This window comes from Drosophila ficusphila, unplaced genomic scaffold (genome assembly GCF_018152265.1).
Source record: "Drosophila ficusphila isolate 14025-0441.05 unplaced genomic scaffold, ASM1815226v1 contig_791, whole genome shotgun sequence".
NCBI classification, from domain to species: Eukaryota; Metazoa; Arthropoda; class Insecta; order Diptera; family Drosophilidae; genus Drosophila; species Drosophila ficusphila.
The window spans coordinates 13,357,103-13,372,551 of record NW_025064737.1 but is presented as its reverse complement, the minus strand read 5'-3'; the positions used below and the strand labels follow the sequence as shown (position 1 = coordinate 13,372,551).

Below are 15,449 nucleotides of genomic sequence, written 5' to 3'. Positions count from 1 at the left end.
TGAAGAGGGGTCATCAAATCAGGACAAATGTAATATCGATTTATAGAGCCCACACATGATTGGTCTGCCGTGTACTCTTTAGTACACGTAACTCCTTTACCTGCTGCCCCTAACGACGTGGCCACAACATTTAGCCAAGTTCAGTCCTCGGGGATATGGCCAAGCCATATTTTCCACATATGATAGTACAAGTCATAATTCAGTCACGAGTGGATCAACTCTTTAAAGAGCTTACAAAATGAAGCACCAACTTGTTACGGTCGACTATTGGACCATGATAAAGACATCAGGTCTATGTTTGTTATTGGCTCTTTGTGGATTTATTCTCCTAAAGTAAGAATAATTAAAAGCAGAAGAAAAATAATATTCAAACTGAAGTAAAATTTGATTTATAGTAAATCAAATTGTTAGTTGACTCTTTTAATTGCTTTATAATCGTTTGCGTTTCTAAATAATTTCAGAATGGTGCAGACGATTTTCTGGCTCCCCGGACATCTAAAGAAAAACCAGCAGCGTCTCGAGGAACTGGCCAAGCTTTATGCCAAGGATATAGGCGATGACGAGCGGGAAGAGATCGAGAAACTGTTCAGCAGCAAGGAGCCGTTGACAGAGGAGCGCATTAACCAGTTGCTGGACAAACCAGAATCCTCAGAGCCCAAAAAGGAGCAGTAGATTAAATAAATAGATTTTTCACATATTTTATATATATATATATATTTATGTATATTGAGTGTATAATCGATAATTTGTTGATACAGGTTCTAGTTCTTACTGCATATCGTATATGTAACTCGCAACACAATCAATCGTTTAACCAATCCATCAATAATGCATGCAATGCTCAATTATTCGGGGGAGAACATATAGAGTAATAACTATGTTTTTACGACTGTCGCTCGTCTGTGGAGCGGTTATAACCATATTCGCTACTGATATTGGCGGACTCAGAGCCCTTTCCTGCTTCAATCGGTCAGCCGTGGCGGCCCATCGATTTTGCCAGCGACCTCGACCTCAACCTCTCATTGTATCTAACTAACGAACTCATATCAAATATAAGCAAGTGTGCCAATTCGTATGCATATTCGTGGACATATACATATAGATAGTCTATTTTAATTTTAAAAGCTCAAAGGGGCGCAAGTCTCTCTCATCAGTTTTGCTTTTAGTTTTGCTTTTTGGTTCGGTTACTTTCTTCGGTTTGTATCTTATTTTCATTTTCATTTAATCGATTTAATTTTCTTTTGATTTTCTTATCGTACCGTAAGTAGTGTAAATGGTTAGTTCACTGCCGCCTCTGCCTGACCAAAAAAATATCACGAGCGTAAATATTTTGCTATATTACACGTAGGCTAATCCGTTAACCAAAGTGGAAGTTGCCAATCGATCGGGTGAACTTAGGGCCGTGTTTCAATTAAAGTTCCGAGAGAGCGCCTCCCCAGAGTAGCGCCGATCAGTGGGTATATATGCCATTTAGCTGATGCGGATTATGCGTGTTAACATATATTTATATAGGGACTTGTATTAATCTGATAGCCAATAGCCGCCAACTTGATTCTATTGGCTGGGGGTATGCATTGGAAGCCTGTAGAACGGATTGGCCAGATTGACCCGCGCCGCCGGCAGCAATTCCGGGTGCTCAGTTAGGGTGTCCGACAAGGCGCTAAGCAGCACTCCTTAAATAATGAAAATACAAAAAAAAAATTAAGAAATGTTTTACTGATACAGATCACCAATCAAAGGATTCGGTTTAGAAGAAAATATCTACAAATTATTATGTTTTTGATGGTTCGGAATTATTTTCTCATTAAATAATTGTGTGTTGAAATTCTAAAAATGAAACCCTTTGATTGCAAATATTGATTTTAGGGCTCAACTCACTTAAAACTTTCTTCTGCAAGTCAATGGGTATAACACCCATGTTACCTTCGCGCTCTAAAAATTCGGTTAGCTTTTGTAGCTCCATTTGAGCCTCATCGGATCCATGTGAAAGCGACTGGGCAAACATTACCTTAAAGAAAAATTAAATATATTATTACTAAGTTAAGAAGGTGTGACTTGATTGAAATACCTTTGCCAGCTTGTAGAGGATCTCCTCCAGGGAGTATTCATTGTACAAGTACTCCACAATCTTAGCTCGACCCTCGTCGTAGTCATTCAAATCTAGGGTTTTATACAAAAAAGTAAGTTATATAATATATCCAGGTGGTGTTATATTCCCACCTTGCTGTGCTTCGCTGTCCAGAACTTTGAGCTTGTTCCAGAACGTAAAACTATCGAAGTTCTTCGCGGGCAGGACTCCTGCTCCTTGGACGCTCCCGGATTCGAAACCGGATTCGCGCACTTCTGGGAATGGCTTTTCTGTGGTTGTGCTGGTTGTAGTTGTTGTTGTGGTGGTTGTGGATGTTGTTGGGGGCGTGGTAATGGCGGGACTGTGGCGCTTTAATTGATTCTGGCGAACCTCCTCGGGGAAAATGCGATTGGCATACGACCGCTGCAGGAACTCTATTCCCAACCGAATATCCTGCAGGAATTTTAGTGCGCTCTCCCGGGTGATCTGCCAAAATATGTGATAATTACATAGTTTGGTAATTGTAACATATCATGTAATTTATTAATAATTATTAGATAAATTGGCAAAATCAATATATATCTTTTAGTGTAATAAACTTATTTTAGTGCACATACATCATAAAAAATATAATATGAGGTATTAGGTCTCTTAGGCCTGACAAGAATGAAACCTTATTCAAAGGTAGCGAAATGAGAGAGTTAATCAACTTAAGCCAACCGGTTAGCTAAAAATAAAACCATATTCTTCTATTGGTCAGAGCGAATTATACAAAGTTTGATAGCATTTCTAATATTATTTGATAGTAAACGTTAAAGTAAACCAAATAATCTCGTCAAATTAGTTTTGTATATTTGAATTGTGTATACAGAAATAAACTACTCAATTTCACATATACAATAATAATTTTCATACAAACTGCCAAACCTCACTGAATAAGATAACAATAATAATAATACAGAAATTCTTATCGCTCAACGCTTAGCTGTTGCGAAATGTTTTCGGCGCGGAATATAAAGAGCTTTGCCTAAGCAGTGGGAAATCAGTCCGCCTTCAACAGCAAAACAGAGAAGTTCTCTAAAGCAAATTCAAAAAAATAAATATTTAATTACAAACCAAACAAACAAATAATAATGGAAGCACCACAACCAGAACGTAAATTTGGAATGTTCCACTGCGGACACCACAAGGAACGCAAGGAACACCATGAACACCATGGTCATCACTGGCATTTCGGACATCGTTGGGGTCATCATGAGGATCGACACCACCATCGTACCCCACCGTTTGGGTGGCACCGTCATCACCACCACCATCACCACCACGGTCCGCCAAAATGCCACCAACGTTTTGAGGCTCCGATCACAAAGCCTTATGGATTTACTGTTTATTATTACGAAGCCATGAAAGACTAAATGTTATGATGAAATCTGATTCGGACATGTAAACAAAGTGATGAAACTGACCAGTGTATCTATTAGCAAAAACCGAAACTAAAGTAAATTATTTGTCTCATGCTATAACTTGTTGTAAAATTAATTAATATTTTTCAATAAAAAACAATTCGGTACTTAAATCAATATCTATATTAATTGGATTGTGTCTAAAAGGCCAGTATTTCTTCAAGTGCACTTACCACCTTTCCCTCAACCAGTTCCTGAACAGCTTTCACCACAGCTGTTTCGTCTCCGGTCCAATAAATGTACTGAGCCATGTCGAAGGACGAGTACTGGCCATTTGGACTGCGCAGTAAGTTCTTGGCGGTCTGAAAAATTAATTGGAAAAAAAAATGTCTAAAATTATTTTAGGTAATGAACTTATTATTAAGTATTTATTTTTAGAGTTTTGCCAATCAATTTGTAGGAAGAAAGAAATTTTAAGTTTAGCCCATTTTTGAGATCCTTTAGTCAAATATTTGAATGCCAATGATGAATTTAATAATTTTGTTTGAATTTTGCCGCTGATTTTGTCATGATGGATGGAAAATATTTCATAAGAACCTTGGCCGTGATCTTGGGCGTACTGGATCTTCGCTCCGTGGTTCGGGACACCACATCGAAGACAATATCTCCGATCGTCTCCTTGTTCGATTCGTGGTGGTTCTGTTTGGGTCTCTGCGGATTTAGATGGGTCAGTTCGGTTTCGGCCACTTCGCCGGCGGGATCCTCAGCCTCAGCTGGTTCTCCGGCCACCTCGGGAGCGGGTTCCTCATCCGTTTCCGCTTCTTCTTCTTTAGCTTCCGGTTCGGCCGGTGGTTGGGCATCGGCCTCTGGCTCCGGTTCAGCTGGCGGAGCTGGCGTCGTTGTCGTTGTGGTCGATGTGGTTGTGGTACTGGTCGTTGTGGTCGTTGGCAAAACCTCCGGATTTTGGCCAAAAGCTAGACGAGCCGCCCCGTAAAATGCCTGTTGATTTTTGGGTGGTTTCGTAGATATACACTTGGATTTTGCAAGAGAGGAGTTTGGAGTTTTACCAAGCGGTCTAGAGGAGGTTTCTCGAGGGAACTCGGGGACTTGGCCACTTACCTTCGCGTGGGCCGTTGGCTCCACCACGGTTTTGATTTGTGTTTTTGGCTCCTCCAACTGTGACCTCTCACCCTCTTCCTTGGAGGTCGCCGTTGTTGTGGTGGCCGATGTGCTGGTTGTTGTGGTGGTCGAAATCAGAGGCGTGGCCACCTCCAGCTGTCGCTCCAAATCGGGCAGGATGTTCGCATTTGGACTTTGGCCAGGTTCAGGAGCAGCGGCCACCTCTTCGACGCTCTCCTTGGTGGTTGTGGTGGTGCGGGCGGTGCTGCCATCGTGCTGCCGCTTGGCCACCACCGCTCCCGGCTCATTTCGCAGCTGGTCCAGCTCACTCACATCGTCCTCGATTTGGGGGAAAGCCGTGTCACTTCGCTTCGAAGGATCTAATTTGGGAAATGGTTGGTTATGTATCATATCAAATAAATTACAAGATAAACCGATTGTACTCCATAAATGTGAAAAATAACAGACGATAAAGATGCGATTTATGATGCAATTAAAACTGTCAATAAACAAAAACAACCAAAACATGGAAATTAGGTCAACACTAAATAAGCTTTCAAAACAATTTTAATAAAACCATTTAATTTAAATGCTTTTAAGCCTAAAAAATTCTGTCATGAACATTATTTTAAAAAACTTGTATAACTTTTTTATGTTGTAAGAATGTTACAAAAAAAATTGTTGTTGTTTAAATGAAACAATACCATTTTAAAAACTTCAACAATATCAAAGGATTTTAAATAAATTTAAATGTTTACTGAAATTAAATCTTAACTACAAAATCTAACCAAACGAAACTGGAAACCTAATGCGTAATATGGCTTAAGTTTTAAAAACCAACAAGAAAATGTAAGCTTTTTCTTTCTGTGTATTTATTTCGACCGGTGGGAATGCAAGTAATCGCTTTAAAGGTAAGATATGGAGGTCAAGAATAGCGGGGTGCGGTACTAATACTTACTGTAGATGTAGGGCAATAAAGCCGGATATGCCTGAGCCATGCAGATGCTGGCCAAAAGGAGGATGGCCAAGAGATTCCGCTCCGCCATGTTGTTTATGCCCAAAAACTGAAAGTGACACACGACGTTATTCATTTTTGATTAGCAGCCAAGATTCAATTACACCCACACACACGCACAAGTACAAAAGGAAATCAAAAAGGAAGCGCAAAAACAAGCACAAACAACTTCGGCACACATACATCTACGCAACGAGAAGGAGAAAGCACTCACATACATATGCAAATCACGCTAAAAATAACACAAGAAATCGATAAGACAACAACAAAGGCAGGGACAGTAAAGCGGTGGAAAATAATAAAAACGCCAAGAAGCAGGCAACGCAAAATAACACGCCAACTTTGATGCGAATTGAGCTAACACACACACACACTCTGTCCCTCACTCACACACAACCACCCTCACAGGCAATGTGTAAATCGAGTAAATTGGCCGCCTGAGCGAATTATCGATGCATTCGGGAAAACACTTAAGCACGTTTGGGAATCCATCGAATTAAAGGGCCACCGGAGAATAACTCAAGTATCTGCACTTGCCACTTATACGGGCACACACACACACACACATACACAAACAATGCAGTTTATCGAACAAATAAAGCTGGCTGAAAGGGAAGTGCCCGAGACACTATGCTAGCGTTTCCTATACTATGAATCTCGCCTTTTAACAATCGACAAAACTTAAAGCAAGGAAAATCTGTTTTACCTCTGATTTGCGGCTGTGGGAAATTCGGAAAACGCGTCTGCTGCGTTCAAGGAAAGAAAGTATTCTAAGCCGAGCACCGTTAGAAAACGGTGGCCGTATAACGCAAAGCTCTCTCGCGCTCTTTTTTGCCAATAAAAGCTTGGAAAGCTTTTCAGAAATTTACGAAATGCATGTCGTTGGCGTTATTATTTGAAATGATTTCTATACCGAAATAACTAAATCATGTGTTTTAATCATCCAATTATATGTACAGTTTTTGTGGTTTTTCTATAACTTATGAAATGTATAACGAGAAGAGTCCCGCACAAAGGTAAACATGTGAATATTTACTTAGTGAATTTGTTTATCGCTGACGATACTGTATCGTCATTATTAAGTTTGCGCGAATAACCGGTTAAGGAAAGAATAAATGATCAAACTTTGCAATGGGATCGGTTCATTCCATTTAAAAGTCCATATGCTAATGGAAAATCTGGGAAAACTCCACCCTATAAAACAGGGTCTGACAGCATCGATCTTAAACACCGAGATGACGACGCGATTAATAATCGTACCCGATGCAAAGTTTGCCCGATCTAACAGAGAACGATTTTAATTAGTATCAAATTGAAAACCGAAGTGATCAGATGGCTTATAAAGAGCGGAACTTTTTCCTACTGTCGCTGATCCTCAGCACTTTAGCAGGATTATTCTTAGGAGCAGGTAAGTAAATTATGATGTATTTAAGGGGTAAAGGAACTGTTCCAAATAATTTGAATACCTTCGGTAAAATATACTCAACTCATTGCATATCGTCACGTGTGACTGAAATAAGATTATAGATTAATTAATGAATTTAGCTGTTACACTGCGAAATAATCAAACTATTAAATGAAGCTACTTTTTAAGTATTATCTTCATAAATTGCCATCCTTGACCTATTAAATTTATTTTTTCCCACTATTTTATTTTAAAAAAGAGAAAAAAAAATTAATAGAAATATCAAACATTTTTATTGCACTGCCGAAGAACCGGTTTGACCGCCTCATAAACCGCTCTCTTCCCTTCCAGATGCGGCGCAGATCACCTTCGGTACCTGTACGCCTCCACAAAGTGAGGAGCGGGGGCAGTGCGTCCACATCACCGACTGCCCCTTTCTGGCCAACTTGCTCGCGTCGGGAACAAAGGATCCCGCCCAGCGAACGCTGCTCAGCAAGAGTCAGTGCGGCTTGGATAACCGGGTTGAGGGTCTAATGAACCGCATCCTGGTCTGCTGTCCCCACAGCGAGCAAAAGGACAAGGAGGAGCCCAGGACCACGGAAGTGGAGGGCCAGCAACCGGGAAACCTTCTGCCCGGCAGCGATGTTTGCGGCTTCCTTTTCGCCGATCGCATCTTCGGTGGAACCAATACGAGCCTCTGGGAATATCCGTGGATGGTTTTGTTGCGCTACAAAAAACGTGAGTATTTATTACGGAAGTATTTTGTATATATAATATATTGTAATCAGTAAAGTCAGCAAAGATTAGTTCGCAAAATTGTTTTGATTTTTATAATTAATGCTTAGAAATTTCTATTATCATCATAAATGCTGTTAGGAATTCCTGGTTCGCATCAAGATCTTGATTATTGTTTTCTTTTGGAATGAAAAACAATTTATTCAGTTTTACCTAAATTCAAAAAAACCCCGATCGCTTTGAGTTCAAAGTTGAATAATTAATTATTTTTCAGTATGAACTGTAAACTGATTAAACCAAGTCAATCTAGAAATTATTTATGGTTTTCCCCAAGGGAAATGCATCAAGTTTACACGAGGCTAGATAAGGCGCTCTTATATAAAATAAATCATTGACTCTTTATAAGTAAAATAATGTGTATGTATTAATATGTACTAATATATTAATATATCAATATTGATAATTAAAAACAAACAGTATGTAAATTTTGTAACCTGCTTATCAGTTTTTGTCCGAATGAAGTGAGTGGCTATTAAAACGCATGATACTAAATTTATTTTTCTTTCAGTGTTTCCCGAATCCTATATGTTCGGTTGCGGCGGCGCCCTGCTTAATTCCCGCTACGTCCTGACCGCAGGACACTGCGTGTCGAGTCGCGACCTGGAAAAATCCGGCGCCACCCTTAACAGCGTTCGCCTCGGTGAGTGGGACACCCGCACCGATCCCGACTGCGCCGTCCAGATGAACGGGAAGCGCATCTGTGCTCCGAATCACATCGACATCGAGGTGGAGAAGCACATTATTCATGAGCAGTACACTCCGAATTCCGTGGACCAGAGGAACGACATTGCCCTGCTGCGTCTCAAGCAGAGTGTCACGTGAGTGGCTCCTTCAGTTATCCTTTCCATTTACATTACTAACATTATCCCGACAGCTACACTGACTATGTGCGTCCCATTTGCCTGCCCACTGGTGACCTGGTGCGCAACAACTTCGTCGGTTACGGCATGGATGTGGCCGGTTGGGGTCTTACCGAGAACTTGGTCAACAGTCCGACCAAGCTAAAGCTCACCGTCAACGTGTGGAACCTGACGAGCTGCCAGGAAAAGTACTCCACATTCAAGGTGAAGCTGGACGACACCCAGATCTGTGCCGGCGGCCTGTTTGGATATGATACCTGCGGCGGTGATTCCGGTGGTCCTCTGATGGTTGGCAATACATCCGGAGGTCGGGAGGTCTTCTACATTGCCGGAGTCACCTCCTATGGCACAAAACCATGTGGCCTTAAGGGTTGGCCAGGTGTTTACACCCGTACCGGTGCCTTCATCGAGTGGATACAGCAGAAATTGGAGGCATAATAAATAAAATTGGTAATTTATTCACATTTTTCGCATTGGCTAGCTTACAATATTACGTACATAGTGCGGATTCGGGGACGGGAGAAGGTGAACTAACTAAGCTAAGCTCTAGTGGAATGCCTACTACAACATGACGGCGACAGCATAAACAAAGATTCGTGTAGGCCAGCGTTCACAATAATCGGAACAACACAATAAATACAACGAGAATTGATTAACTTGTTTGCTGGCCTAACAACTAAAAATAGATAAAACTGACCGACTGGCATTACAATAGCCGTATCTATTATACCATTTTCATTTTACTTGCGCGCTATATTTATATATAATTTGCTTTTTTTATATGTTTTTTTATGAAATTTCGTTTAACTAAAAGGCTGTTTGCCAGCAATAAGAGTAGAGAAAAATTCGAGATTCGATAGTGGCTATAAAACGCTGCCCCTTGCCAAGGGCCAGATCAGACTCCCAAGCGCGGGCGGCAAAAGTCTTGTGATTTATCTGATAGGCACCATTTTCACAGGCTTGGGCTGGGCAGAACAAGCTGCACTCAGATCTCCTCCGGAGCTGCACGCGGCGCAGTTCCCGTTCCCGCCGCGATGCCATTTCGCTCTGTAGTTTTTAAATTCGCTCCCAAGGCGGTCAGTTCGCTATGAAGTTGACCCAAAACGCCCTTGACCGCTATGCAAAAGCCACGACTGCAGGGAAGTAGGGGAAACTCGGGTAGTTCGCAGGGTGCCTTGTAATCGGCGGGCATGTCTAAGAAAAGAGATTGTAAATCATTTGGCAAAGCTGGGAACTCCAAGCACTCACCCTTGATGCTAGTTATATGCTGGCGCTGGGCCTCTGCCGAATATTCTGACCAGGCCTGCATGCGGCCATGCAGTTCACTGCCAAACTCCTTGAAGTGCTCAATAAGTTCGTTGCGGAAGATGAGTGGCGGATTCTGCAGCTGCTTAACAGTGGAGTGAGCAATTTTTATGATGGCCATCTCATTGTAAACACGAGAGTTCTCATTGCCCAGCTGGGTGCCTGACAAAAAAAGACGTTTATATATTCTATTCTTGGCATTCAAATTGAATAAGTTACCTCTTTGTTTTTCGTAGCCCGCCTCATTATAGTAGGGCTCATCGACCAGTATGAGTCCCTGTATGGAGACGAGCACCTGCAGCATGGTGCTGCTGTAGGACCACACCTCGCTATCGCGACCAGACCAAGTTCCCAGCAGCGATACACACACCTTGCCTTCCTCGTACAAGTTGGGATTCAGGCGCTCCGTGCAATAGCTTATGTAGTGACACACCGGCGGACTCTTTGGATAGTCGCGACCCATTTGAAAGTCAAAGAAGAACAGGGCGTTCTGATAGGGCGTGCGCTGCGGACCCACCATCATTACGGACATGAGGTCCATGCGATCTTCGTAAGCGCGCACAATCACTCCGGGGGGAAGAGAGGCCTGCAGCATGGTGTATTCCCGCTTAACAGACCGCTGATAGTGCGCCTTGTTGATCGGGATTATCTGGTTGCCGATGTAGTGATGGGCAGCCGGTGCATTGGGCAGAACTTGAAAGCAGTTTTCGCACACGGGCGGCGTAACAGGAATTTCACAACGAGAGGGCGAGGAGCTGGCCATGGGGCTATCAATGGGTGGCAGCGACTCGGACAGGGCATTCAGATTCAACGGTTGTTCCATAGCATCATCATCTGCCATTGGACATTCCTTATCTTCCGCTGGCTTCAAATCATTGTTGTCCTCTTCGATGGCTTCCTCACAGTCGCTTATCAGCTCATCCTTTAGTACGTGTTTTGCCTTGGAAAGCTTTTCAACGACCACTGCTCGGCACTTGGCCATTTGCTCCTTGATCAAAAAACAGAAGACCTCGCAAACATCCGCATCGCGCTTGGCTATCAGTTCAATTACGTAGGCATCCTCCTTGGGTTTTTTCTCTTCCTGCTTTGGGAACACCGCCTTCACCACTTTATTATCGTTGTCTGGATTGTTTGAATCATCCGAGATGTTTTCACCCCGCGAATGGACACCTGAATCATTCTGGAAAGCAAAAAAAAATGGGGTTTAGAAAGTATAGTTATAAAAACAGAAGCGCGAAAAATTAAGTGTTAATGCTTACCTTGGTGCGACTCTCGAAAGCTTTGGCCATGCTTTCCATTGCTTGACCGATTAAATCCTTGTACTCGCTGCGATACTTCTTCAGTAGCTGGGTTAAGGTTAGTTTTTTCTCACTCTCAGTAAGCGAAACCTTCTGATGAGGTTGATCCAGTGATGCTCCATCTTCCTCTTCTTCCTCCATAACCTCATCAGTGCTCTTTTTGCACTGAACCTCGTCCACTTCCGTTGAAGACTTCCGCTTGGTGGGCGTCGATGAAGACTGGATCGCAGCTGAATTAACAATATTGTCCAGTTCTAGCTTGATGTTTGGTGAAACTCTAGTCGTGATGGGTAACACCTCTGCAGGCGCCTCCGTTTCCGCATCCGCTAAGCAACCGATTTTTAAGGGCTTGCAACGCACAATACCTTGGAAATGGTCTTCGTGGAAAAAGTTTGTAGCGAGCTTTGTGTCCAGGCACCGGCAGTTTTTGTACACAGACATCAGATCGAGAATCACATCAGGTTTTTCCTTTGCTGGCAGGATACGGAAAATCTTCTCCAACCTTTTCATTGCCTCAGTTGCGTAGTAAATTCCCATTAGAATGAGATCTTCGTTTTCCACATCAGTAGACAGGCTTAAATTGTATCCCACACGACTGTTCTCCGACTGCGTCTCCCACGAGTCTTCTGACCCATCCGATTCGAAGGGATCATGCTCCTGGTCATTATGATTGATCTCGAACAGATCCTGCGGATAGCACATGGTGATGTGGCCCTTGGCCCACCAAACTCGCACCCGTCCATCGGGGTAGTTGTCTATCACCTGGCCGGCAGTTGAGTCAACGTTTTCGCCCGTGAAGTTTGACACTCGGATAACCATAGAACCGGGTCGATATTGGTAGTCAGAGTGGTCCTTTAAGTCGTAAACGCTGAGCTCCTCTACTTCTTTGCAGACCGGACTGCAAAGGAAAAAATCATTACGATACCTGTTAGCGAAACCAAGTAAGAAGTACTCACATTGGATTGTCGACATGGGAATAGATGTTGAACCACATGACCTTGGCAATGCGTTCGTCATGGTCGACGCACTGAATCACCCCGTAGTCGGTGGCTCCCGTGCTGTTCTCGTTGGCCTTACTCACAAAATCGCCGGGAAAGAACTCTTGGTTGTCCAAATGATGGATGGGATACAGTTGGGTGGAAGGAATACCCGTTTCGACCGAGCCATCCTGCCAGACGACCGTAACCGTACTATACACGACCAGTGTCTCCACAACGATCTCGTCGCCGTCCTTGGGAGCAAGTTCCTTTTTGCTAAAGGGAGAAGTAATCATTTTCTTCACAGTGCGCATTTTCTTCTTCATATGCCGCCGCTTGGCAGCTCGCATCGTTACTTTGGGCGCTTGGGCACCAGCACATGCACCACCTGCGCCACCAGTGGCACCTGCGCTTGCAGCGGCACCTGCACATGCAGCGGCTGTGGAAGCTGTGGGCATAGACTCTGGATCCCTGGCTTCATTTTCAATGGGTTGAATTGGCTCTTCTTCCTCCTCTTCATCCGATGACATCTCCTCTTTACTGCGATCATACGGCCTTTGAGTATGGTCGATGGCTGGACGAGGCAGTCTCATTCCACTAAATTTGTTGGCCAGCCGGCGGAACTTCGGTACATTTCGGGCATTGCCACTGCTCGAAGGGGATGAGTTCAGCTTGCTGCTCTTGCGCTCCATTTTTTTCTGGCTGTTGTAAATGGGCAGGTATTTTTCCGCTATAAGAGAGGAATACATATCGTATCAATCCGTACAAAATCTTCATCAATACCCTACCTTGTTCATCTTCCCAGTCGGTTTGTTTAATTAGTAAATCACATTTTGAATATTTGAGGTAGAATCGATCATGAATTTGCAGAACGCAGGATTCGTAGATGTTGAGGCGTTTGACATTGTTCAAATCCTCACCCTTAATAGTGGTCTTTGGCTGCTTTAAAGGATCGATATCGGTTGCATTGTCGAACTGGGAAATGGCCCGGCAGGTCCAAGCCACATTAATGGATGAAGTCCGAATGGATTCCACGGTGTACTGCATGGAAGAGTTAATATTTAACATTTAAGTTTAACATTTGGCCAATATTTGAATGCAAAAAGAAATTTTTTCTATAAATAAAGTCGAAATAACTTATTAAATATCCACTTTCCGAGTGCGAAATAAATCAATAGCACTGCGTGTATAAGTGAACAAGTCACGACAGGAGAAATAGCTTTAAACTGCATATTTATATATTCTTACCATTGCTCGACCCCTGCGACTGACTTGCAGGGGGATGTCCGGAGTCAGGTTCTTGTAGCGATCCGGGGCAGGCAAGCGACCGACGACCATGTTACCAGGAAAGTAGATATTCGGATTGAAGACCTCGTGGGAACTTGGGACCACTGCATCCTTGAACTTGAGGAAATCGTTGGAGGTGATCTCCAAACGGCCGCCATTTACAGATCTGCAAGTCGTACACTTATGAAATTGAGTTCTTAGAGGGACTTAAGGGGTATGTGAAATACTTGAGCACGACACACTCGTCCACGTAAATGGTTGTGCCTATCCAGGTGCCGAGACAAACGGCCACGTCCCGGGTCCAGTCGGAGATGGGTCGCAAACGTTCTGCGGGTACGTTTTTGATGACCAACTTTGCCCCAATAACCTTGACATCGGCGCGCACACTAACATCCCGCACGTAGCCCGCCTGTCCAACCAGATCCTTTTGTCCCGGTAAACGCCTTCGCACCACATCACCTGGCATAAGCGTTCGATCTGCCAGACCAATCTGTGCATATATGCCACATAATTAGAAGTCAACAAATTTAAGAAAAAACAAAAATGAATACGAAAAGAAGCAAACAAACACGTGTCAAAAGAACGAAAAGAGCAAACGCAAAACACTTGTGAAAACAGTTATTTTTCGGGGGGACCTTGACGGTTACATAACCTCAATGGAGTTTACTTACCGCCTGTTCTGAGTGAACCACTTCCTTGCCGTCCGGATAGAAGGCCACGCGCACCTCGCCTTTGGACAGCATCTCGTCCATCTCCTCATCCTCGTCGGAGGAATAGGACTCCGCCGTCTCGGTAACCACCCCGAAATGGACGCGACCCCGTTTATCGATGCGAAATACTTCGTCCTCGAAGAAGAACTGACACTCGTTGTTGCCCGACTGGTTCTTGGATGGTGCCTGACCACCGCCTGACCGCCGGGAATGGGAACTCGGCGGATGGCGGGTCTCCTGCGATGGGGTCTTTGGCTGCTCCTGTACGGATGGAGGTGGATCCTCTACCGGCGGTGTCTGCGCAGCACTCTCTTCCTGTTCGTGCTGTTGCTCCTGTTCCTGGTGATCTGGGGCGCCACCAGGACCGGCAGCACCCACCACATCGCTCAACATGTTACCAATGGCGAACTGGGAACATGGAAGGCCCGAAATCAGTGCCCGTACTTTTTCCTGCCGTACTGTATGCCCCTCCACTTTAATTGGTCGCCAACTAACAGTTATTACGGCAGTAAATGTTCTCTAATTATCTATACAAATATACATATATACGTGTATATAAATCTATATCTGTGTTTCCGACGACACACAATTTACGAGCTGGACGAAGCTACCAATGTGCTTGGCTAATATTGCAAACTTCTTTAGAGGAAAACTATAAATAAAACAGCCAAAAATCTACAAACAAAAAAATGTACAGTGTTACTAACGGTGGCGCAAGTGTTGCTGAACACAAACCTTAATAATACCAACACATTGTCTATCTTGACTTTTGCGGCGGTCACTCTAAAAATTTTAACATAAACAGGCTATGTTAAGTGGGTAAAAAAACATGGCGCGTAAATTCAAGTGGTGTATATCTTGAAACGAAAACTTTTGCGTTCTTTATTCGGGAAACGTTGTTTGTTTTCAAAAAAAAACTTTTTTGAAAATTTAGTGATGTGCATTTAAAGCCGAAAGCATTAAAATAAATAAACAAACTATAGAAATGGATACTACAATCACTGAGAAAACTGCACAGGGCCACATTTTTGGTTAGAACTTCGGTGCAAATAAATAGTTCGTGTTGCTAGCTGGACAACTCACCGCTTTTTGCTTAAAACCAGGCTTATATATGTATGTATCAAATTTTATGTTTAAAATGGTCACAAAAATTTATGTTGTCTTTTTTTACTTTTCTGGTTTGGCATCTTATAAAAAGCCTACTCTG

The 15,449-nt window shown here is 43.2% G+C and overlaps 4 protein-coding genes across 6 annotated transcripts; 2 read left to right on the top strand and 2 right to left on the bottom strand.

Annotated features, from left to right (window-relative positions):
• Positions 1 to 210: 210 nt before the first annotated feature.
• LOC108087335 lies at positions 211 to 678 on the top strand. The gene is made up of 2 exons (XM_017184669.2): positions 211 to 333; positions 462 to 678. Exons 1-2 carry the CDS (start codon positions 239 to 241, stop codon positions 670 to 672), a joined length of 306 nt encoding a protein of 101 aa, XP_017040158.1. The 5' UTR covers positions 211 to 238; the 3' UTR covers positions 673 to 678.
• A 17-nt stretch (positions 679 to 695) lies between these two features.
• LOC108087334 (proteoglycan 4) lies at positions 696 to 6,371 on the bottom strand. Of its 3 annotated transcripts, none has more exons than XM_017184666.1 (9): positions 6,312 to 6,371; positions 5,549 to 5,654; positions 4,591 to 4,970; positions 4,069 to 4,503; positions 3,705 to 3,833; positions 2,221 to 2,554; positions 2,069 to 2,160; positions 1,879 to 2,008; positions 696 to 1,673 (listed from the first exon to the last, which is right to left on the bottom strand). In XM_017184666.1, exons 2-9 carry the CDS (start codon positions 5,634 to 5,636, stop codon positions 1,555 to 1,557), a joined length of 1,707 nt encoding a protein of 568 aa, XP_017040155.1. In that variant the 5' UTR covers positions 5,637 to 5,654; positions 6,312 to 6,371; the 3' UTR covers positions 696 to 1,554. The 3 variants fall into 3 exon arrangements, with proteins under 3 accessions (XP_017040155.1, XP_017040156.1, XP_017040157.1); XM_017184667.1 differs by having other exon boundaries at positions 4,069 to 4,470; XM_017184668.1 differs by lacking the exon at positions 4,069 to 4,503.
• A 520-nt stretch (positions 6,372 to 6,891) lies between these two features.
• Positions 6,892 to 9,129, top strand: LOC108087237 (spaetzle-processing enzyme). The gene is made up of 4 exons (XM_017184528.1): positions 6,892 to 7,013; positions 7,362 to 7,748; positions 8,314 to 8,623; positions 8,680 to 9,129. Exons 1-4 carry the CDS (start codon positions 6,938 to 6,940, stop codon positions 9,101 to 9,103), a joined length of 1,197 nt encoding a protein of 398 aa, XP_017040017.1. The 5' UTR covers positions 6,892 to 6,937; the 3' UTR covers positions 9,104 to 9,129.
• LOC108087236 ((E3-independent) E2 ubiquitin-conjugating enzyme UBE2O) lies at positions 9,092 to 14,959 on the bottom strand. Its single transcript, XM_017184527.2, has 9 exons — positions 14,204 to 14,959; positions 13,760 to 14,022; positions 13,494 to 13,698; positions 13,034 to 13,286; positions 12,225 to 12,975; positions 11,230 to 12,166; positions 10,190 to 11,150; positions 9,914 to 10,132; positions 9,092 to 9,859 (listed from the first exon to the last, which is right to left on the bottom strand). Exons 1-9 carry the CDS (start codon positions 14,633 to 14,635, stop codon positions 9,651 to 9,653), a joined length of 4,230 nt encoding a protein of 1,409 aa, XP_017040016.1. The 5' UTR covers positions 14,636 to 14,959; the 3' UTR covers positions 9,092 to 9,650.
• Positions 14,960 to 15,449: the final 490 nt, after the last annotated feature.

Bases quoted from the DNA above. Each gene is read 5' to 3' on its own strand.
- LOC108087335 (XM_017184669.2), top strand. From the start codon at position 239: ATGAAGCACCAACTTGTTACGGTCGACTATTGGACCATGATAAAGACA. The intron at 334-461 runs GTAAGAATAATT...AAATAATTTCAG, and splicing joins TGTGGATTTATTCTCCTAAA to AATGGTGCAGACGATTTTCT.
- LOC108087334 (XM_017184666.1), bottom strand. From the start codon at position 5,636: ATGGCGGAGCGGAATCTCTTGGCCATCCTCCTTTTGGCCAGCATCTGC. The intron at 4,504-4,590 runs GTAAGTGGCCAA...GCAAAATCCAAG, and splicing joins AGCCAACGGCCCACGCGAAG to TGTATATCTACGAAACCACC. The intron at 2,555-3,704 runs GTAAGTGCACTT...ATATTTTGGCAG, and splicing joins AACTGGTTGAGGGAAAGGTG to ATCACCCGGGAGAGCGCACT.
- LOC108087237 (XM_017184528.1), top strand. From the start codon at position 6,938: ATGGCTTATAAAGAGCGGAACTTTTTCCTACTGTCGCTGATCCTCAGC. The intron at 7,014-7,361 runs GTAAGTAAATTA...CTTCCCTTCCAG, and splicing joins AGGATTATTCTTAGGAGCAG to ATGCGGCGCAGATCACCTTC. The intron at 7,749-8,313 runs GTGAGTATTTAT...TTTTTCTTTCAG, and splicing joins TTTGTTGCGCTACAAAAAAC to TGTTTCCCGAATCCTATATG.
- LOC108087236 (XM_017184527.2), bottom strand. From the start codon at position 14,635: ATGTTGAGCGATGTGGTGGGTGCTGCCGGTCCTGGTGGCGCCCCAGAT. The intron at 10,133-10,189 runs GTAACTTATTCA...TTTTTTTGTCAG, and splicing joins GGGCTACGAAAAACAAAGAG to GCACCCAGCTGGGCAATGAG. The intron at 9,860-9,913 runs GTGAGTGCTTGG...CTCTTTTCTTAG, and splicing joins GCATATAACTAGCATCAAGG to ACATGCCCGCCGATTACAAG.